This window comes from Brassica napus, chromosome C5, assembly GCF_020379485.1.
Source record: "Brassica napus cultivar Da-Ae chromosome C5, Da-Ae, whole genome shotgun sequence".
Lineage (NCBI taxonomy): Eukaryota > Viridiplantae > Streptophyta > Magnoliopsida > Brassicales > Brassicaceae > Brassica > Brassica napus.
In genome coordinates this window covers 25,716,746-25,739,879 of record NC_063448.1, presented here as the reverse complement: position 1 = coordinate 25,739,879, position 23,134 = coordinate 25,716,746, and the positions used below count along the sequence as shown (strand labels likewise).

The following is a 23,134-nucleotide window of genomic DNA, read 5'->3' as shown; positions in this document are numbered from 1 at the left end:
TTCAAGAGATCACATACGATCGTCCATTTATTGACCATTTAGTCTATTTTTAATCGATAATTTCATTAGACTTCTTGTACACTAGGCTATCCCGTGTTCGAATATAATTATGCGGTAAACGCTACTAACCCCCAAAATAAAGAGTGGACAAATCACGAGCACATCAAACTTATTACTGGCCTGGGCTTAACCCGGACCTGAACCGAAATGAAGGGATCAGATATGTTACAGATCTATAGAAAACCCCGATCGGGTTTCGTTTGGCAGTTCGGCTTAAACTGATAACCAAAGAGTAACCTGAAGTGAACCGAACCTATATAATATATAACATATCTATCTATCTATCTATCTATAATAATAAAATAGAGTATTCTCTCTTCTCAGGCCTCCACGCCATCAAGAACATAGGGGTAAAAGCTGCCACGTCAGCATGTCTAAACCACTCTACGTCTACGACTTATGATAATTTGTTTACGTATTGGGTTTCTTTATTTTAAATTAATTGGGCTCACTACTTTAACTTTCGAGTGGACCTAAATTCTATATATCTTAATAAAAACCCACATACAGGGGATCAATCATCGTCTCTCACCTCCCTGTTTGACGAAAGATTAGTTACAGTAACCTTTGATGTTCATCCTACTGCCTCTGGTTAGTCAAATCCGTAACGGTCTCGAGGTGCATTCAGTCTATCTAATTACCTTCTCATTAACGCCATTGATCTACCACCTATACTACTCCGCATTTAAGACATCCCCTTCTTCCTCCATGTTAGCCAATCTAGACCTATAAATAAGAGAGTCTGCATCGTAGATACACATCATTGCTCCTTATCGAACACTATACTAAGAGAATCAATCACCAACTATGTCGACCTCCCCATTTTGATCGCCTATTTGAAAGCCGGCTACTGTCACGAACACCGTCAAAGTCCGATTGTTGAGGTTTTGGAAAGCTCATGGGGTAGACATGTCCTCTTCGACCAGAAGGTAATTTCGGCCATCCATGTCCTCTCCTGATACATGAGATGCAGGGGGAGTGACTAATATAGTTTACAAGGAGATATATAAGAATCTACGAAAGTTTTAGATGCACCACTATGTGGGTTTTAATTTCACTTCTATAAGAAATTTTTTAATTATATTCACTCATTTGTGGATGGATCTTACAGGTCTTCAAAACGAATTGCAGTATACTAGGAAAATCTATGTCACCGGCACGGAAGAGCACACAAAACCACCATGAATGTGCTTACAATAGCTGGGTCAGTACCTTATATGTCTGGACAATTAAAAACAGACCTATTAGTATATTGCAGATAGATAATTACTCAGTGCAAGCAGAAAAGTTTGTTCTGTTCATAAATATAGTTAATGGAACAGACATCTTACATTGTTCTAACAGTGGGGTTAAAAAAGTTGTCTTCAATATGCAACTAATCTGATGATTAGAGTTTGCATTGATCTGAGAAATTAATTCAACTGTTGAATGGGTTATTCAGAATCATAGGAGAAGAAGGCATCGAGTGAAAAAGCTGAATTTTAATTGAGCAAGAGATTCACATGTTGCGAGAAAAAAGATTTGCTCAATGGAAAGAGAGGTCACCAACTAAGCTTTGGTATAAGGGGGTATGGTTCTTGCACGCAACCCCTAAATTCTCTCTTCTTTCTTGGATTGCAATCCATGACAGGTTTTCCACAGGATATCATATAAGGAAGTGGCACTCAGGAGCATCCACCACTTATATCCTTTAGAGACCCTGACCATCTCTATTTTCACTAAGTTTTTGGAGAAGGTATGGGAAAATCTTACTTTAAAGCTTTTTGGTTCAAGTACACAACAGTAGATACGGATATTAGATATTCTGGTTGAAATTATTGGGATCAAGTCAGTCAGTTTATCATTCAGTATGTATTCCAAGCAACAATTCACTTAGTATGACGGAAGAGGAACGTAATGACTTCAATTCCTGCATCTTGTGTAATACAAAACATTGACAAAATTGTCTGGTACAAAATTTCATCTCTGCTAGGATAAGAGGCAATCAATATGTAGAAGCTATGGAAATTTGGTTTGCTTCAAGATGACAAATCTGATCTTCAAATAACTTTGGGAAATTTGTTAACTAATCATTTGTCTCAACACACCTTTTCTATTATTTACCCTTTTTGTTCATTTTACCCTTTACTAAATTATAAAATATTATAAATAAATACATTTCTGAACTTTTACAGTAAAATAAAAAAAAACATTAATATTTGATTGGTTAGAATTTATTTTCGAAGAATTAAAAAAAATTGTTATAAATTTTCTAAAACTAATTCTGCTTAATCTAGAAGTTATCTTCTGCATCTAGGGGAAAGCATAACACATATTCTAATATCTGAACTATTGGTACCAAAGTTAGAACAGGAACTCTAAGAACTAGCCAAGATTACGAATATAAACATTTCCTTTCTAAGATGTCACTAGAAAATAATTTGGATTTATGTTTATAAAATTTCATTACACACATACTTTAGATAAACCATTTAATTAATTTATTGCAACAAAATAACTTGAAATAAATAAAATTAAAAACCGTTAATACAAAAGCTTACAAAATACTCTTATGTAAAAATAAATATTAGATTGATTATGGGAAGATCACATTTTTCTTATGTTTCAAACTTCCTAAATAAATGTACAGAGAGAAAGTAAAATAAAAAAAGATCATCACATTTCCATGAATATTTTCTTCCTAATACACTATGGAAAATTTGATTTTACAGTCACAATTTTTTTTTAAATACCATATTAAAATAATTCTAAGCAAATAATATTAGAAAATGTGTGAATCATCAAAAATATAAACAACCATAAAAATTAAAATAAAATTTCTCCGGATTTGATAGCAGAATGTATTCTCAAATAATAAAAACACAAAGCCTGAGAACTTCGAAAAAGAAACACACACCACTTCTCAAATAATAAAACTATCGCCACTACACTTAGAGATTTACCAAGACAAAGACTTAGCATATCTACACAACATATTCAAATAACAACATATTCAAATAACAATACGTTACATTCCGCGCGAAGCGCGGACGCACCACTAGTATACATATATACATAACACAAGTGAGTCTCTTCCTCTTTTCGATACTTTTTGTTTCAGAGCAAAATCATTAAACAAGAAGCTATTCATCTTCTTCTACTTTTCGAAATCCCTAATCATATCTGCTATTAAACCTAAAGAGCCTCTTGTGTTTCAAAAACTTACTCATTCTCCATCTTCTTCGATTTCATGAAAACAACCCCATGTGAATAACAACTTATGAATTTCACAATCCATAATCTCCTATTTCTTCACATGTTCTGTGATTCGATTTGGAGTTTGGATGAGAAGAAATTAGGTTTTCTAAATCTTAGGGTTTAGAGTTATGGAATGCTAGGGGTTTCTGTTAGGGTTACTTAACTTGAATACGATTGAATGTTAGGTTTCTTTTCGATTGAATGTAATTTCTTCTCTTATGAATCACGAATGATTCTACATGTAGTTTTTTTTCAGATAGATTCATCTTCAACTCCAAACCGTGTTACTCTTAACAATGAAAAATATGTAGAAGGTGATGAAGAACAAGAGTTGATGACTCCAAATAGTAGAGGCAAGCATAAAAAACACCTGGAGCTAGTGGAGAAACATACCAAGCAAAGAAATCTCCTCGAGTTCTTCCTACAAGGTCTAAAGTTTGGGAATGTTATACAAGAATAAAGGAGAATCGTGACAAATGAATTTGTCATTAATGCAAGAAGGAGTTTTGTTGCTCAACAAGGTCGGGAACATCAAACTTGATGAAGCATCTTACTGTCTAGAAACACTACTTGGCATTTTCAGAGGCCAAAGTTCCACTCAGCCTGATATCAATGAAGAAGGAAAACTGAAGTCTGAAAAAGTCAATGAAACTATTTTCGGAGAAGTTACTATTGAGATGATGGTGATAGGAGAGTTACCATTGAGTTTCATAGAAAGTGTTGCTTGGAAAAAATTTTGTTCTAAGGTCAGATTTCTCTTATTTTATCGAACTCAAACATATTTTAATGCTTTCGTTTAGTTTGTTATATAACTTTGTATGGTATGTTTGTAGATGAATCTATACAAACATGTTTCAAAAAGGACATCAACAAGAGACACTGTTGAGCTGTATGTGCAGAGGAAGGCCGTTATGAAGAAATGGTTTAAAGCTTATAAGCACAATGTTTTTCTGACTACAATGTGTAAGGACTTTAATTTCCATTTTTCTATGGTTTTTGCCTCTTGTGTTTGGATTGATCCTTATGTGTTTGTTCTTTCTGTGTTTGGCTTGGTCACAAGTGCTGTTACATGGTTGTCACTTCCCATTACATTTATGCTTGTTGGCGACTGAAGAAGCTCATCAATGAGTTCAAACCCGTCACTGATCACAAAGGTCAGACAATTTCTAAGGTTCTTTTGGATATCTTAGTTGGCTGTGGAAGAGAAAATGTATTTTTGTAACTGTAGACAATGCAACAACTAATTCTTCGACTTTGAGGATATTTCAGAATCAGGTTTCTTTAAAGCCTGAAGATGCATTCGTATTAGATAGAGAATTCATGCATGTGAGATGTAGTGCACGTATAGTCAATCTGATTGTGAAGGCTGGAATGGATGATGTTTATGAGAGTGTTGAGGCTATCTGTAATGATGTGGTCTATGTTAGATCTTCATGAAATAACGCTATTGTTGTATAGTTAACTATAGCATAAACGAAAACGACTATTAAAAGTGTCGGACCTATTATAACGGGCGCTGTTAGAGCGGCTAAGGAAGCGCTATTATACAGGACTCATAGCGTTTTTCGTCTGCTATTACTTCCCTTATTTCCTGTAGTGGGTGTAAGCTTTACCTTGGGAGCTTGATAAATTCAAGAAGTTTTGTTCTCTATGCCTGCTAACAAAGCGTTTGGACCTGATGGGTATCCCATGGAATTCTACAAAGCAGCATGGTCAGTGATTGGTAAGGATTTTGTCACAACAGTCCAGCCATTCTTCTTATTTTGATTCATGCCTCATAGTGTCAACGCCACTCTGCTATCTCTGATCCCAAGACAGTAGACGCTGAGAAGTTGTCGGATTTTAGACCTATAATGTGCTGTAACGTTATATACAAGGTTATTTCCAAGATTACTGCGTCGAGGCTAAAGGCTACCTTACTGGAGGCTATAGAACTGAATCAATGTGCGTTTGTTGAAGGTCGGCTCCTTCTGGAAAATATCATCTTGGCCACAAAACTAGTAAAGGACTATCATAAGAGTTCAGTGTCCTCTACATCTGCTATAAAAATGGATATCTCTAAGGCTTTTAACTCTGTGAGCTGGTCATTCATTGAAGCTACTTTTCGAGCTATGAACTACCCTGATATTTTTTGTTACTTGGATAATGAAGTGTATAGGAACTGCAGCTTTCTTAGTGTCAGTCAATGGAGAACTAGAGGGTTTTTTCACTAGCAGTAGAAGCATTCGACAAGGCTTCTCATTATCTCCTTACCTATATGTTATTGTCAGCAATGTGTTATCCAAGCTCATCAACAAAGCGGTTGCAGAAGGTATCATTGGATTTCATCCACAGTGTCAGGAAGTAAACTTATCACATTCGAGCTTTGCGGATGATATAGTGGTTTTCACTGATGGAACACCAACGTCTTTTCAAGGCACTCTTCGTTTTTTTGATGACTTTGCGAATATGTCAGGGCTGCGGATAAATATTGGAAAGTCTACTGTCTTTGCAGCTGGGAGAGGAAAGTAAGCACTTGAAGGTGAAGCAGCTATCACGGGTCTGTCCATCTCTACTTTTCCTATCAAATATCTTGGCCTCCCTCTCACCACAAAAATCACGACTAGGAATGACTATGAGCCTCTTATCACAAAGATCAGAAATCGATGTCTCTCGTGGACAAGTAAAGCTCTATCCTACGCTGGCCATCTGCTGCATATTAAATCTGTCATAGCAAGCATGACAAACTTTTGGTGTGCGGCTTTCTGCCTCCCCCAAGCTTCTACCGACGAAATTGAAAGCCCGTGTGCAGCCTTTCTATGGAGTGGCTCTCCCAATATAACTTCTAGGGCCAAAGTTGCATGGGCGGATGTATGCTGTCCCTACGAGGACGGAGGTTTGGGAATACGAAGTGTGAAAGAAGTTACTACAGTTTTCATTCTCAAACTTATTTGGCGGCTACACTCGTACACTCCCTCAATCTGGACTGTTTGGATAAGACGTTATCTACTTCAAAATGATACTCTATGGGACGCAAAGGATACAAACCTAGGCTCGTGGGTATGGAAAAAATATTTGAGCTTTCCGTCTTTGGCAAAGGAGTTCATACGCATGGACGTTCGTGATAGCACAATGATCAAGTTTTGGACGGATGTTTGGCACCCCAAAGTCAGACTGATTGAGCTCCTTGGAGAAGTGGGTACACAGAAATTGGGTATTGCGAGGGAAGCAAAGATCTGTGATATTCTAGTTGGTGGTGAATGATAGACCATGGATTTGACCCACTTTTACTCATGGTTTATAAGTGTTTTAACTACTAATTATTATATTATAGAGTCCATTTAGTATATTTATTGGATCAGGAGTGATTTGGAGGAAAGTGATGATTTTGGAGCATTTTGGAAATATTTGGAGTAAGCACCCGAGATGACCATCGAGCACGACCATCGAGCACGACCATCGGTCGACATTGAAGAGGAATTATCGATCAATTTTCACATCGTGACATTGATCGACAGCGAAGCGCGCAGAAAGCCCGTTTGGTCTCAGCCGACTTAGAGCCCAAGTCTTCACCTATTTACAAGATTATCCCTGACGAGTTTTAACCTAATTATATAAGCTTTGCCAACATGTTAGAGGCAAAGTGTGCTTTCTTGTTTTACTGATTTCACAGCAAAGGTTTTCTAGGATTTTTAGTTGATTGGAGAGAAGATCCAAAGATATTTGTGATTGAAACTCCATTGATATCTATCTATTTATCTATGCAATTTTTATACTATTGTTGTTATGAATTGCTTAACCATGTCTGAGTAGTTCTCTTTGTTAGATTTAGGGTTTAAATAGGTTATGAGAGATTAGCCCCAACTATCACTAAAAAAAACATCAATTTTGAGACTATTCTTGCAACTGCATTAGGTGGTTGCAAAATTAGGTGACCACTTTATAACTAATTTATAACTATTTTGCAACTACAATAAATAAGTTATATATTAGTCACATATTTGCGACCAAGATGAGCTATGGCAATTCAGTCGCTTATTTTGAGACACATTTGTGACATTTTTGTAACTAGTTAGCGTAGTGACAATATAGTATCATTGTTATGACTAATTTGCAACTATTTTTGTAATTACAAATCTGTAGTTACAAATTAGTCATAAAATATTGTTAATCCGTAGTTGCAAAATTGTAGCTACAACTTTGCAACAAATTTGTGACTAATTAGTTTAGATAAAAACAAAGAAGTCACGAATTAGTTGCAAATTTCATACATATATTATCACAGTCAATTAATATAATACTTCAAATAATACATGTATACGATAGGTAAATTTGCATGTATTCGAACCATGTAATTGACGTAAAATGTACTTTGAGGTTTAGTAAAAATGTTAATACAAATATTTTGTAACTTTTTTGCAACTCTAAAATGTATTGTAGTTACAATATAGCAGCAAACTGTATCATTATTTACAATCAGATAAATTTAATTATTCATATGCATTAATTATATAATATATCATTAGTTAACAATCTAATAAACAAAAAATAATGAATTTGAGTCACTATCAAAATCAAATAAATGCAAGAAGATCATATCTTGCATATATTAGTCACTCGCAAAAGACATGTAACATGTTTGTATTGCATTCATGTGGTCTTTTTTTTACTTAGGTTGAGTCACCAAAAAATTATTTAATTAGGATATAGAGAATAAATTTGTCACTACTTGGTTAGGGTCAGCATTATAACTTAAAAAGTTGCAATGGTGTCAAATCAGTGACATAAAACAGGTTGTGGTCTTAAATTAGTCGCTTGTGAGACGATAATTGTAAATTTAATATTTTCTACAAATGATTTCTATAGTTAAAGTTATTGAACAACTTTCTTTTGATTACGCTAATGTTATACAATTATATATACATATATTGAATCTATAGGTATTTATTTATTTATTGTTTTTTTGATCAAACAATCTATAAGTATTTAAATGATAGTATACGTCAAATAAAATTCTTCAGGGTTTAAATTTTGGCCACTGTTATATGACTTTAAATACACAAGGAGCAATCTTATCTTGTGACTAATTTACTACTATAAACATTTGTAACTAACTTGTGACCAACAATATTTGTATTCAGCCACTCAACCCAATAAATAGCGTAGTTAGACTGAAGTATCAAATAAATAGTCCCAAAAAAAAATGAAGTTTAAAATATATAGTCATTTAGATTAAAAACTTGATTAAATTATTTTACATTAATGATTTTTTAAGTTAAAATTATTTAGTATACAATCATATATCTTTTTACATCTATTTTTTTTAAATAAAAATAATATTTGGAGTTTAGGGTATCATTAGCAATTAATTTGGGACTGAAAAACATAATAAAGTTGCAAATTAGTCACAAGTAATAGCAAAGTTGTTACTGTTTTGCCACTGCAATCATATTTATTGGAAAAATTAACCAAAATATATTATTTTCTTATATTGTTTTATTATATTTTATTAGTAAATAACATTACACCCAAAAATGACCATATCTTGTATAAAATATAAGAAATGATATAATTTGGATATATGCACATCTTCACAAAACCTATGTTATCTAATGTAATACATTCATGTGTCATTATTTGGATTTGGGTAGATATATATTTCAATTAGATAGTTCTACATTAATGATTTTGTAAACTATATTTACTTAATTTATAATCATTTGTATTTTTCAGATATAGTAGTTTTTAAAAGCAATGAAATAATATTCAAGGTTTAGGGTATTGTTAGTCACTATTTTGCAACCATTTGTCTAAAGGTAGTTGCACTTTGGTAGTATAATTTGGCTGATAAAAGATTGCCTCTGATTGGTTAATTCACAAAGGGAAGGATCGACCATTGTTAGTTATCCACCGTTGATATCAGTAAAACTAATGGCTGCGATTTAATCAAGTTTTAAAATTTTCTACTTCTTTTCTTCCTCTTCTCTGCTCTCTCATCGTCAGTTTCAGAGATTGAACTTTTTTTTTGGCTTCTCTTCATCTTCCTTTTTTGTGCTCTCCCCTCATCACTTTTTTTTCTTTTTCTTTCTTTCATTTCTTTTAGTTTTCTTTCTTTGTCTTCATCTCATTATACAATTTCTAATTGATTTTTGTTTTCTTTACAGATCTGTGAAGAAGTAGCAGTGATGAAACGGAGAAATGGTGGTGTGACGGAGAAGACGCGTCGGAGGTAGTTGCGTCGTAACAGATCGGAGCAATGGCAGAGAGTGTGTGTATCAAACCAACTCCGGTCGCCCCACAACCAGATCCAGTCGTCGCTTCAGATGGAATCACTCCGGTGGTACGGTACCGGAGAAACCGGAGCCAGTGGAGAAGCCGGTGGCGGAACCCGTCCAGTGCATGAACCCATAGAGATGATGATTGTGTGTATTTGTGTATATATATGTATTTATCTTTGTAATTTCAACTTTTTAAGTAAATATGAAATTGATATTTAAATTTTAATTCCGAAACTGATATTTAAAATTTAATAAATTTAGTTTGTAGATTAATAGATTCAAAATTTCAAATTAAGAGTTTGTTAATCACTAAATTTTTGTAACTAAAATTGTAAAGATTTCAATAACGTAGTTGCTAAATATAAATCTTCATGACTAATTTGTAACTAACTATCAATGTAGTAGTCCACTAAGGAGGTTTGATTTAGTGGTAAATTTTGCAATTACTTTGTCACTATCGTTGATATCACCAAACTGCAACTCCGATTTGTGACTTTAATAGTGGTCTTACATTAGTTACAAAATTAGCCACTAATTATCATGTCTCACTTTAGTCGCAACACGCCAACTAATTTGTGACTGCAATGATTTGCGACGAGCTTTTTCTAACGTTCACGGGCAGTTGCAAAAAAGTCTTTAAAAACTTATTTGCTACTATTTTGTTACTATAACTGCAGTGGCAAAATGAATGTTTTCTTGTAGTGTATAGATTGTTAAGTTATGATATTCATCTTTAGGATTGCCATTAATGCCTGTTCCTAGATTAGCTACCTAGAACTTGCCCTAGGAGTTGTCCTAAGCGATAGCTTGCATCTCACCCTGAATCCATCCTAACTGAGCTAAGATTGCTAGAGTACGGCGAGAGCTGATCTAGGAAGCTTAGTGAGCATATTCAATTCGCACATTAACACTTGACCAAAAGCGTCGATCGATATTCCAATCGAATAATCAGTCGACGTTTCAACAAGTGTATCGATCGATATTCCTATAGAATAATCGATCGATATTGGTCAATAGACAAACCTAGAAAGCGAAAGCCTAATGGTTTGTTATTAAGTGTTGAGCTCTATAATATCATGCATACAACTTATTAGGCATCTGTAGGATTATAATCCTGACTACCTGAATAAAAGCCCTAAGTCTAGCTACTTTCATCTAAGTACCAAAACTCCAATCAATCAATCAAGCAATTATTTTGCTCACAAACATGCTATTTACATTTAAACATAAAATCAATCTAGCTTAACCAATCTTATTAGATTTATTAGGTTCCCTAGCTCCCTGTGAATTTGATCCCTAAGTACTACAACTGAACCTCTTATTTGAGAGAGTAATTCACTCCTTAGGGTAATTTGAGTGAGATCAGTGAATGGCACTTTAGAAGATGTCGTGACCAATATGTTCAAGGTATGATCCAAGATATAAGGTGATTTTCATTAACTCTATCTACTGACCCTGATGGAGTATTATGGAAACGCGGAGTTGAGGACTATGGGAACGAGTTTGTCTCCTCCGAAACTTGGCACCAAATCAGACATCGTAGAGAAAAGGTTCAATGGAGTAAGCTTGTCCGGTTTTCTCAAGGAGTGCTTCGATATGCTTTCATCACTTGGCTGGCTATAAGGGATAGACTATCGACAGAGCATCGTACGAGCATATGGGGCCAGACGCAATGCTGCCTCTACTGCGGTGAGCCGGACGAGACTAGAGATCATCTTTATTTTGCTTGCCCATATACGTACACTCTATGGTTGAAAGTTGCAGGATCTCTATTTGGACTTGACCTGACCCGGACTGGGACATCACCTTGACTCATCTGTTGACTAGTTCGTATGATCGCCTTACCTTCATCCTTCTGAGACTTGTCTTACAGGTCACAATCTATTTCATATGGCACGAGCGTAATGAGAGAAGGAAAAAAAACACAGCAAAGTCAGTTGACCAGCTTGCAAAGTTAATAGATAAAGCAGTGAGGAACCGTATTACGTCTACATGGTATGTTCACAAGCCAAAGCTTCAAGGATTGATGAGTAGATGGTTTGAAACTCATGTAACTTACGGGTAGCATAGGTCTGCTTTTAAAGTTTTAAACTCCTTATATTTGTACATATATTTTTTCTTCGATGATCTATAAATTTAACATTTCATCAAAAAAAAGATAGGAGAACAAATATCAGTTTGAAAATGGAAATTTAAATGGTGATAAGAAAACTTTCCGGACATAGCCACTTTATATTAAGTAGAAGAGATATAACAAATGAGAAGAAAGAAAGCTGTAATAGGTCACATGTAGATGAAACACCATTAATTACATGAGATTTGTTGAATGCCAATCACCGACTCATGTAACAAAAACTTATTAAACAGTAAATGTATATTCCTCATATCAATCACAACCATTATATTGAGATATGAAAAAAATTATAGTAGAAACCAACCAACATAGGTTCAACCAATTAATCAGAAAACTAAACATCAAAGGCATTTCAAACTCGAATGCTAGTTGTATCATTGAATGGTTGAAAGTGTTAGTGGAGAAAATTGAAAAGAATCGTCACAAACGCTTCGTGAAATTTAATAGGTATAAATTATATTTCAATCAAGTTGTAGAAAAGGTAAAACCACAAGGAATACGGCCGATGTCAGAGTCGAGCCGGCCCGAGAAAGTGCAAATGATGGAGCGGAAGCAATGATAAACAGCTCAACCAAGGGGTTATGGAAACCACGCTTGGGACCTGCCAGCTCAACCAAGGGATTCTAGATAATCCTTGCTTGGGGCTTGCTTCTGGATTGATGAATCTAATCAAATCAATACAAGGGATAGAAAATACTATTCTCCCAAAAGCCAAAGCTGTTCATTAATCAAATCAAACTGAATACAACTTTAGGCTTCAATGTCTATTTATAATAAATTATTAAATATAGAAAACTCTAATCTTAGTTATAATTGGAAAACCATTAAAATATGAAAAATACAAATAAAAGTTTATTATCTATGTAAACTAATGAATAATAAAGATATTTGGAAAATTTCCAAATATCTTATCCAAATATCTTGCTGCATCAGGTCTCGCCGGCCAAGAAAGATTCGCCCTCGAATCTTCAACCGATTTTTCCACATAGGATGATGCACAAAATCTTCACAAGTCGAATCTGCACGAATATTGCACGAGTCGAATTCTTCATAAAACTGTTTCTGCATGAATATTGCATGAGCCTGATTAATGCTTGAAGTCTTCTGCATAACGAGATTTCGCCTTATTTTTGCACGAAATAAATTATCAAAATCGTTTTCTTCATAAACATCATAGATTTGATCTCCACAAAGCTCTTTGTTGATCTCATCATCTTCATAAACGATGTAGATTGGATCATCGTAGATCTCTCGATAGATCTCATGGTATTCTCTCTCTACAAAAGGGCTTTCGTCCACAAAAAAATAGAGATTGAAACTGTTAATCAACATGACATCCAAAATTGTTCTTCGATTTAGAAACCAAAGAGACGCAGCTCTAACACCACCTGATGGAGCGGAAGCAATGATAAACAGCTCAACCAAGGGGTTATGGAAACCACGCTTGGGACCTGCCAGCTCAACCAAGGGATTCTAGAGAATCCTCGCTTGGAACATGCTTCTTGATTGATGAATCTAATCAAATCAATACAAATGATAGAGAATACTATTCTTCCAAAAGCCAGAACTATTTATTAATCAAATCAAACTGAATACAACTTTAAGATTAAATGCCTATTTATAATAAATTCTTAAATCTAGAAGACCATAATCTTAATTATAATAGGAAAACCATTAAAATATGTAAAATACAAATAAAAGTTAATTATCTATGTAAATTAATGAATAATAAAGATATATGGATAATTTCCAAATATCTCGATGCATCAGCAGAGGAGATATGTTGAAACCAGTCGTTTGAACAATCGGAAGAGTCACGATTTTTGTAAGAACCATATATTATATATTATTGTGAAACCAAAAGGAAAACATTAATGAAGAAGAAAAAATTATTAGTTTGCAGTATCTCTTTTTCACTTAAGAAATAAGTAAAATGTCTTTCATCAATTTGTTAAAAAAGGTTCAGTTTTATTCTTTAGTAATAATCAATGGGCACATGGGCTGAGACAATCAAATCTATTCATAGTGGTTATCATGTGAGCTGAAATTGTCGTTGCACACTTTTTACGTACAGAGTGTTGAACATTGAATGTCGTTATAGAGGAATAAGAAAAGAGACAATTGGGCTATGTGTTGGAATTCTTTGGCTTCTCTGGGGCTTTAGTAATTGGTCTAGTAGCATCGGTTTTGGCTGAGCTTGAATACTCTTCTTCTTATAGCATGTTTGTCTACCTTTGGCTAATGCACTCCTTCATACTTGGAGTCACTGGAAGAGATACTTCTAGTTTGCTATAAAACTTGTATAAAGGCTCTTGTGGAAGTGACTTAGTAAATATGTTGGAATCTTAAAGATCATGGCAGAGGTATACACTTTACCTCTAGAGCGTAGAGAGCTACCCTTTCACAAACATAGTGTTAGTCCAGATTAAACTATTTGGTTCTGTTGTAAAACATTGGATTGGCAGTGAGACAAACTGCTGAAAGATTATCATGAAACATCAATGATATGATGTTAAATGTTGTTGTGATCCCATCACTCCGAGAAGATTCTTTATTCAAACAACCTCAAGGGCAGCAAGAGACATGGTCATGTATTCTGCTTATGTAGAGAATTTTTAAGATTGTGTCGTATCTTATGGTAGACCAAGATATAAAAGTAGACCTAAAAAGAGTTCAAAAACCTCTTGTTGAATGCCTTGTGTTTTTGTATCTTGCCTTATTTCTATCACTATAGCAAATGAGAGTGGAGTTGGTTTCTACATTGATTTGTATTCCCTTTTCAGCTGTTCCTTTGACATATATTAGGATTCGCTTAAGCAGGTTGAAGTTTGACTGTATCGGAGTAAGTATCTTCTGTAAAATGTAATTAACTTATAAATGAGTATCTGGTCTCGTGATTGTAAGGTACTGCAGTTTGCCGGTTAAGCTCTGAAATTCATCATGTCATGATAAGTTCTCAAGCTTTAAAGATAGAGGTGTTGGTATATGTACCCAATCCCCCATACCAGCATTAATAAGAAGATATTTAGTATATTTGGTTTGACTTAAAAATCGTCATTTGGCATGATAAGGAACATAAATACCAAGTAAATAATGTCTTCTCCCATGTCCTTCATTTTGAATTCAGAGTATAGACACTGAAAAAGACCATTTACTAAATTGTTGTTGTTGCATGTTAAGATCATGTCATATACATAAAGAAGAAGATAGCTAAAATATGACCATCCTCTATGATATACAAAAAAAAGAAGGATCATGGAAACATCACTTGAATCCAAAAGTGCTGACAAAAAGCCTGAGCTTATCAAACCATGCTACATGTACTTGTTTTTATCTCGTATACCGCTTTCTTGATCTTTCATACAAAGTCATGTTTATTTGGAACTTTAAACCATGGGAGTTGAGTCTTGTACACAGTTTGTTTTAGTTCTCTATGAAGAAATGCGTTTTGAACATCAAGCTGATTGATATGCCATTTCTTTGTTATCCCCACATGAAGAATTGTTATGACAGTTTTTTTCTTGACCACATAACTAAGCATCTCTATATAGTCGACGTCCTCTTTTTGTTTATAACCCTTATCAACAAGTCTGACTTTGAGTTTGTTTAAGGAACTATTGGTGTTCAGCTTGGTCTTGAAGACCCATTTACTAACTAGAGGTTTCTAGTCTTTTTAAGGTGGAACAAGATCCCACATTATGATTTATACATGTTTTCCATTTCAACTCCCATAACTCTATTCCAACCTGGATCTGTGAGCGCTTTCCTCACTGTCTTTGGGCTAGATAGTTGGACTTAACAATGAACATAACATATATTGGGTTCAGCTTATTATACTTAATTTTTCTCTTGTTTTCATAGAGTGATTGATCTTCTCTACGGGTTGTTCAGCTGGAGGGAAATGGACTTCATTAGTATATGGTGGAGCTTAATTTGATCCCTATGATTCAGAGTGAAGTACTTGAGATGTGTCTCCTTTCACCAGGTCACTGTTAGATGGTTGTGGAGGACTCTATATATTGTCTCCTTGTCCATTTTTGTTCACAAGACATCGACGAAAAACATGTTCTTCTTGAGGGAATGTGTTTTCTGTACCTGAATTTTTTTCAGATTTCTGCTGTAGACTTTCATTTCTTCAGGCATTGAGCTGGTTCAAGTTACTGTTGTGATGATAGCCTCATGAAATAGGACATGTCTTCTCATGAATACTAATCTTATTGGAGGATAGATACACTTGCATCCTTTATATTTCTTATTATAACCAAGGAAAACACATACCTATGACTTAGAATCCATTTTATTCTTCATGTAAAGTCTCAAGTAAGAAAAACAATTACATCCAAAATACACCTAGAAATGTTTAGAGATGTGGTTTCCCATTGAGTATCCCAAGAAATGATGTAGTAAAATGCCTCGATGGCTTGGTTTTAAAAAGCGACCGCTTTGGTCGCCATGGCGCATGGCGAGGTGGAGCGATAGCCTCATCGCCTCAATACCCCATGGCCAGGCGACATACACATGGCGGTCGTTATTCTCCGCTTTCATGCTTTCTGGAAGGCGCTTCTAGCCACGACATGTTGATATTAGACAAACTAGTTTGGTTTGTGTAAACCTAGTCTATCAAACCGACTTTGGTTTAGTAAGGCATATATCCCGTAATCATATTTTTCTCCTCTATCACGTTTAACCTTTCCTAAATATCCCCTGATCATACTTTTCTCTTCTGTGTTTAAGTTTTATTATGGCTGAGAGAGGATGAGTTAGATGACTTTGGCTTTGTGTATGAGTTAGAGTATAAAGATCATAATTCTGAATCTGAGTTTTAGTGTTTAAGGACTTGGTGTTTTGATTTGGTATTTTTAGTTGTTGTTTTGCTATTAAGACTTGGGTGTTTTGCTATTTAGACTTGTTGTTTTTCGTGCTTGTTTTGCTATTTAGGATTCAACTATAGTGGATTTAGTGTTTTGGATTTAAACATACATATTATTCATTGAACTTAAAGGGAAGTAGCATATAGTTGTTTTGAATTCCTTTTGTGTGAGGCATACACATGGCGCTCGCCTTCGGTCGCCATGGCGCTTGCCGACCACTAGCTCGCTTTGAGTCGCCTCTAGCCATTTAAAACCCAGCTCGATGGTAATTGTCAAATAGCTTTACAGTGACACGCGTCACCTCCCGGAGAACAGCGTGCCACTAACAATATCTCATAATAAAAAAGACCATATACACAACTCCACTCTATCTTTCTTAGCCTCTGCTTGCTCACGCTCTCCATTGGACGAATCCGATGTGAGCTGTGAGCAGAAAGCATGGTAATATCGATCGTTCTAAGGCAACAAGATTATGACAGTAGGTGACGACGACTCCGTGTAACGACATGGCTGACCAGTGACATGGCTGTGATATTTTGCGATGGTGGTGAAGAAGCGGTGAGATCAAGGTATGGATCTCCGGTGGACTGAGATGACTCAAGGCTTTGAGCTGTGGTGGTTGGCGATGATAATCCGATGCATCGGCTGGAATCGTTACTCTTGGCTCATGGTAACAACACAGCGACGACGGCTGGTGATAGAAGGATGGGCTCCAGCAATGGACATAGCTTTCCGATGAACAACACATAATGATGGCGCTACAAGATATGGTGGGTCATGATGAAAAGCCCCGCTGGTTTCAGCTTGTAAAGAAAAAAATGTCGGCTAGGTTATATTGAAGAGGAAGATTTTTACGGTTACTTATATATCTCTTTGGTTTATTTCAAATGGTTTGGTTTAGAGAAAATAATTAATCAAACCAATTTCCAAGTCCGGTTTAGAGATACCGGGTCGTTACATTTACTGTCATACATCATAGTGAACCCAACTCAGTCACATGTCTATGTTTTTTTTAGAGCGAAAATTTTGTTGGATGTATGAGGACAAGATACTAGCTGCTGAATTCCATGATTTTTCAGATCATGAGTTAAGAAGTTATTGCTGAAAAATTCATTTCCATCATCACACTGAAACTTTATGATTAAGAAGTGATCTTCCTCTCTAATTGAGTCTCCACAAGGTTTTGAAAGCAGACAAATACAAAGAATAAATTTGATTTGAGTTTTCACAGATAGCTCCATGTAAACCTTGAGCAATTATCATCAAAGATGACATAATATTTAAACTCTTGAAATGAAACAAATGGACATAGACCCCATAAATCATAATGTATTCTTATAAAGGCTTACTAGACGAAGTTTGAGATCATAAAGGAAATGGAAGAGTTAATTTCGTTCTAAATAACAAGCATCACATAATGTCTTTGAACTAGGTTGATTCATTATTATGGCTTTATTTCTTGAAAGAAGCTAAAGAATGTCCATGTTGGGATGGCCAATCCATTGATGCCAAATCTGTTCGGTGCTTTGGTGCTGCCTTGTAAAGTAAAACGCCTTGAATGTGACATCCTTCAACATATAAAGATCATTATGTCTTTTTTCTTGCATTGTCACCTGCTTTGCTAGCTTATCCTTACCAAGCATAGAATATTCAAAATTAAATGTAAACTCACAGGTGTAATCTTATGTCAACTTGGAGACAAACAAGATTGATTTAGTTATAGCATGAAAAACTAAATATCTTCTAAAGGTAAAGTACCTTGAGGAATATGCAAAAAAAATATAACCAACATGAGTGATAGGGAAGTAAGTCTCTATAACCAAAAATGACTTAATTAATCGTTACCCATGGTTTAGTTGATTGGAGATGTGACTCATTGTTGGTAATGTGGGGAAAGACTACTGAATCTGGATACAACTCTTGACCTTAGTACTGATCTTGGTCTGATAATTTCATCGTTGTGAGGGCACTGTGAGATGATCAAATCGATTGTAACACCTCGCAGCTGAGTGTGCGCGCTTTCCACGAAAATCTGACATGTTTGTTTTGAGTTTGATCATGGACATATTCTCCATAGAATTGTTGATGAGAACCTCAAGCACGAGTAGAGTGAGAGCTTGTTTGTTCTCTCCCTTTTTCTCTGTAAAAATCTCTGTTATTCTAATATTCTATACCTCATTTTTAATAAACCAAGTGAGGAGCAACCTCAGCGACTTGGTTATAGACTTGCAGTTTATTATCGAAGTTTATGAGCTTAAAAAGCGCATCTTCAAAGTTCATTTCACGTAATGAATTCATAGAGTTCTATGACTCTTCATAAGGAATCATATTATTTCCTTAGACCACTTAGGGCACCATAGATCATCTCTTATTATTTGATTGGATAACCTATTGTGTCTATCTGATCACATACACTTTCACAACTCCAAAATATTCAGTCATAGACTTATGAATCTTAGAAATACATAGACGCTTTTCTTTAAGATCTAAATTCCTTGTAGCTGAGATTATGGTATATTTCTTCCAAAGAAAATCAGGCTTCTTGTGATGAGTGAAAGACTTTAGCCAAATCATAGTGCTTTCTCCGTATATTTTTTCATACCATGACTGGTATTTACAAACCCGGCCACTTAATGAACTCCATTTTTTTTTCCTCTAACACCACATCCTTATAGTGAATATTGGGGATAATTGAGCAGAAGCTCATTAATGAATCTGAGGAGCAACTATATTGACGTGATTAACTCAAATTGAGTTTTTCACATAAGATAGTTTGTTGATGAAAGTTTCAGTGTGACTTAATGTGATATTCTCAACAAAGGAGATGAGATAGGATCCGTAGAATCATCTCAAATCTCTTAGAAACACAAAGAGTTATAAGAACAATTTTTCTTATTGGCTTTACAAATTACTCAAAACTAAAGCTCTCAATATGTTTCTCTTAGATCATATGGAACACCTCTCCATTAGACCTATATTTATATGAAATACAATTCTCTTTAACATGTGGGATATGGAAAACACAAACCTAACCTAAATAGAAACTTCATTTTCCTATTTCTAGGTTTTCTTATTGTGTTTATCTTAACATATTAAACATCTAATAATATGTTAAGTTTCCACAAGCTTGGAATTATCCAACATTCACCCCCTTAATTCCAACTTGAATTAGGGAGATCAATTTCTTGAACTCCAATTAAGCTCCTCATTTGCTTGAACATAATCTTTGCCAATGGCTTGGTAAGGATGTCGGCCTTCTGCTCAACACCCGGCACATGCTCCACTTCGATCTGCCCGTTCTCCACACACTCACGAATGAAGTGATACTTCTTGAGTACATGCTTACTCCTTCCATGGAAAACTGGATTCTTGGTTAGAGCAATGGCTGATTTGTTGTCGATCCTAAGCTTGACCTTCTCGCCTTCTTTGCTTAGTATCTCACTCAACAATTCTTTGATCCATATAGCTTGCTTCGCTGCTTCTGTTGCTGCCATGAACTCTGCTTCGCATGATGACAATGCAATTGTCTGCTGTTTCTGCGATGTCCAAGTGATCAGTGATGAACCGTAGTAGAATGCATGACCTGACGTGCTCCTCCCGTCATCGAGATCAATGTTGTGACTGATGTCACTATAACCAACGACACTCTTTGACCCATTTCTCTTGAAGAACAGACCGTAGTTTGTTGTTCCTTTCACATACCGCAATATGTGCTTGATGGCTTGTCCGTGAGAGTCTCTCGGATTGTGCATGTATTGGCTAAGAACACCTACTGCGTAACACAAGTCGGGTCTTGTGTGAAGCAGATACCTCAAACATCCTATGATTCTTCTGAACTTGGTAGCATCTATCTCTCGTTCATCTTCAGCTTTTGAGATATTCAAATTCGACTCCATTGGAATTTGAGTTGCGTTACACGCTTCCATCTTCGTTTCACACATGATTCTTTGAGCATACCTTTCTTGTTTTATTCTGATTATGTCTGCTCCTTGAATCACCTTTATGCCAAGGTAGTACGTTAGCTTACCTAGATCTGACATCTCGAACTTCTTAGACATCTCCTCTTTGAATTGCCTAATCACCTTAAGCGAAGTTCCTGTCACAAATAGATCATCAACGTAGATGGCTATGATCAAAACGTCTCCTCCTTCAGTCTTGCGGTACACTGATGGTTCCTTCGTGCACTTCTTAAATCTCATCTCCTTGAGAACCTGATCAAGTTTCACATTCCATGCACTTGGTGTCTGGCGTAACACATGCAACCTCTTGGGTAACACACAAACTCGACCCTCTTCTCTTTTCTTCTCAGAACCAGTCGGTCTATCTACAAGCTCCCATATCTTGTTTCTTGTTATAGATTTCAACTCGCCTGTCATAGCTTCAATCCAATTTTCTTCACAAACTAGATTGAGCTCATCTGAGGCTAACTCTCCTCCTCTATCGGTGCATCCTAGACTGAACATAGCTGAGGCAACCTCTCCTCCTCAATCGGTGCAACCTAGATTGAACTTAGGTGAGGCAAACTCTCCTCCTCTATCGGTGTGAAATCTTTTGAACCGATGGAATGCCTCACGATTATCTGCTGGCATTGGTGATGCACTTAGTCCACACAAATCTTCATGCAATAATCCCAATGGCTTTGATGTACGAACCATGGCCTTAGTAGGGAATGAGTCTCTGATTTGCTTCCCTGCGAGACATGTGTCACACACGCCTTCTTTGTGTGTTACACTCGGAAATGAGTGTCTCGTATGCTTCCTTGCGAGACATGTGTCTCACACGCCTTCTTCGTGTGTTACACTCTGCATTCCTACGACCATCTCCTTCCTCACCATATTGTTCATCACTCCATAGCTTATATGTCCTAGTCGAGCATGCCACCTCCATGTAGCATCTTCGTCCCTAACATGTAAACACTCCGGGTAGCTTATCTCCATAGGGGTCTTGTAGAGACGGTTTGGAGATCTTGTCACACGAACTAGCAACCTTCCATGCGAATCTGTGAGCGTTAAGTAGACATCTTTCATGTTAACCTCACATCCGCTCTCTGTTGCTTGCCCAAGACTCAATATATTGTGCTTCAGATCGGGTATGTAGTATATGTCTTTGAGTGCCTTCTTCTCTCCAGTCTTGCACACAAAGGTAACAACACCCTTTCCTAAAATGTCAACATACGATCCATCACCAAACTTCACCTTCCCTTTGGTGTTGAGATTCAAACTCGAAAAGAACTCCTTGTTCCCTGTCATGTGATTGCTCGCTCTATTATCCAAATACCAGACACTTGCATTGCCTTTGTCGATATCAAGATTCTTCGGAATCACCTTATCTTCGTTCAAAAACACCACCTCGTGTACATACAGTGCATCAGCCTCTTTTGTCTCATTTAGGTTGGTTTCTTGATTCTTTTATGTCTTCTCGGGAGAGACAGTTGCGTAGTGACCAGGCTTGTTACATCTCCAACATATCATCTTTGAACGATTCTTCTTCGAGTTGTTATCTTCGGTGTGTGACGCACGGTTTTGGTTGTGTGACCTACCTCGACCTCTGCCTCTACCGTTCCTTCCTCTTCCTCTACCAGGGGAATTCTCATAGCCCCTCTTATTATGCTCTTCATTGTTCGAAAACATCAGCTTCCCTTGGTCTTCTTTTTTAGTTTCTTCTCCTACACGCTCCTCTTACGCCTTAAGCCTTCCAACTATGTCTTCAAACCCTGTCGAGTTGAGATCTAGGACTTGCTCAAGTGATGCTACGATCTGGATATACTTGTGTCTCGGAAGACCCTTCAAGAACTTCTTGACCATCTTGGATTCTTCTATGTTTTCTCCCAAAGAGGTGGCTTTGGATGATAGGCCTGATATCTTCCCCGCGAAGTCATCGACCGTATCTGAATCATCCATCTTCAACCTATCAAACTCCGTTATCAACGTCTGAAGTCTCGCCTCCCTTACACGATCAGCTCCTAGGTGTCGCGACTTGATGGCGTTCCAGATCTCTTTTGATGCGGTTTGTTCTCCCACCTGGAGAATCAAAGTCTCTGGAACAGATTGAAACAAAAGAGCTATCTAAACATCGTTCTTCTTTTGATCATCTGAACCGGGTTCGATCGTGTCCCACACTTCATGAACACGAAGTAGAACCTTCATCCTCATCGACCAAACTGTGTAGTTTGTCGATGACAACATCAGACATTGGATGGATGTAGATCCAAAGTCATTCTTGCGTGGAGCCCTAGTCACGTCTGCCATCTTGCTTACGCGATCTCTTGTTCACAAGCACCAGGATCTTAAGCTACAACTTAAGCTTAGATCGAGTCTCCAACCTGAGGCTCTGATACCAATTCAAATCTCTTAGAAACACAAAGAGTTATAAGAACAACTTTTCTTATTAGCTTTAGAAACTACTCAAAACTAAAGCTATCAATATGTTTATCTTAGATCATATGGAACACCTCTCCATTAGACCTATATTTATATGAAAGACAATTCCCTTTAACATGTGAGATATGGAAAACACAAACCTAATCTAAATAGAAATTTTCTTTTCCTATTTCTAGGTTTTCTTATTGTGTTTAT

The 23,134-nt window shown here is 36.2% G+C and overlaps 1 protein-coding gene and 1 long non-coding RNA gene across 4 annotated transcripts; one reads left to right on the top strand and one right to left on the bottom strand.

Moving 5' to 3' along the window:
- LOC106376320 lies at nucleotides 1-4,560 on the top strand. Of its 3 annotated transcripts, none has more exons than XR_007323601.1 (7): nucleotides 1-989; nucleotides 1,172-1,264; nucleotides 1,502-1,628; nucleotides 1,702-1,795; nucleotides 2,033-4,043; nucleotides 4,131-4,260; nucleotides 4,358-4,560. It is a non-coding gene; the product is annotated as an uncharacterized LOC106376320 (long non-coding RNA). The 3 variants fall into 3 exon arrangements; XR_001275469.3 differs by having other exon boundaries at nucleotides 13-989; nucleotides 3,554-4,043; XR_007323600.1 differs by having other exon boundaries at nucleotides 3-989; nucleotides 1,702-4,043.
- Nucleotides 4,561-19,711: 15,151 nt separating this feature from the next.
- Nucleotides 19,712-21,022, bottom strand: LOC125587170 (uncharacterized mitochondrial protein AtMg00810-like). Its single transcript, XM_048757347.1, has one exon. It carries the CDS (start codon nucleotides 21,020-21,022, stop codon nucleotides 19,712-19,714), a length of 1,311 nt encoding a protein of 436 aa, XP_048613304.1.
- Between the last annotated feature and the right edge of the window lie 2,112 nt (nucleotides 21,023-23,134).

What these genes read in the sequence shown, in the direction of transcription:
- LOC125587170 (XM_048757347.1), bottom strand. Translation starts at nt 21,022, where the DNA reads ATGTTCAGTCTAGGATGCACCGATAGAGGAGGAGAGTTAGCCTCAGAT.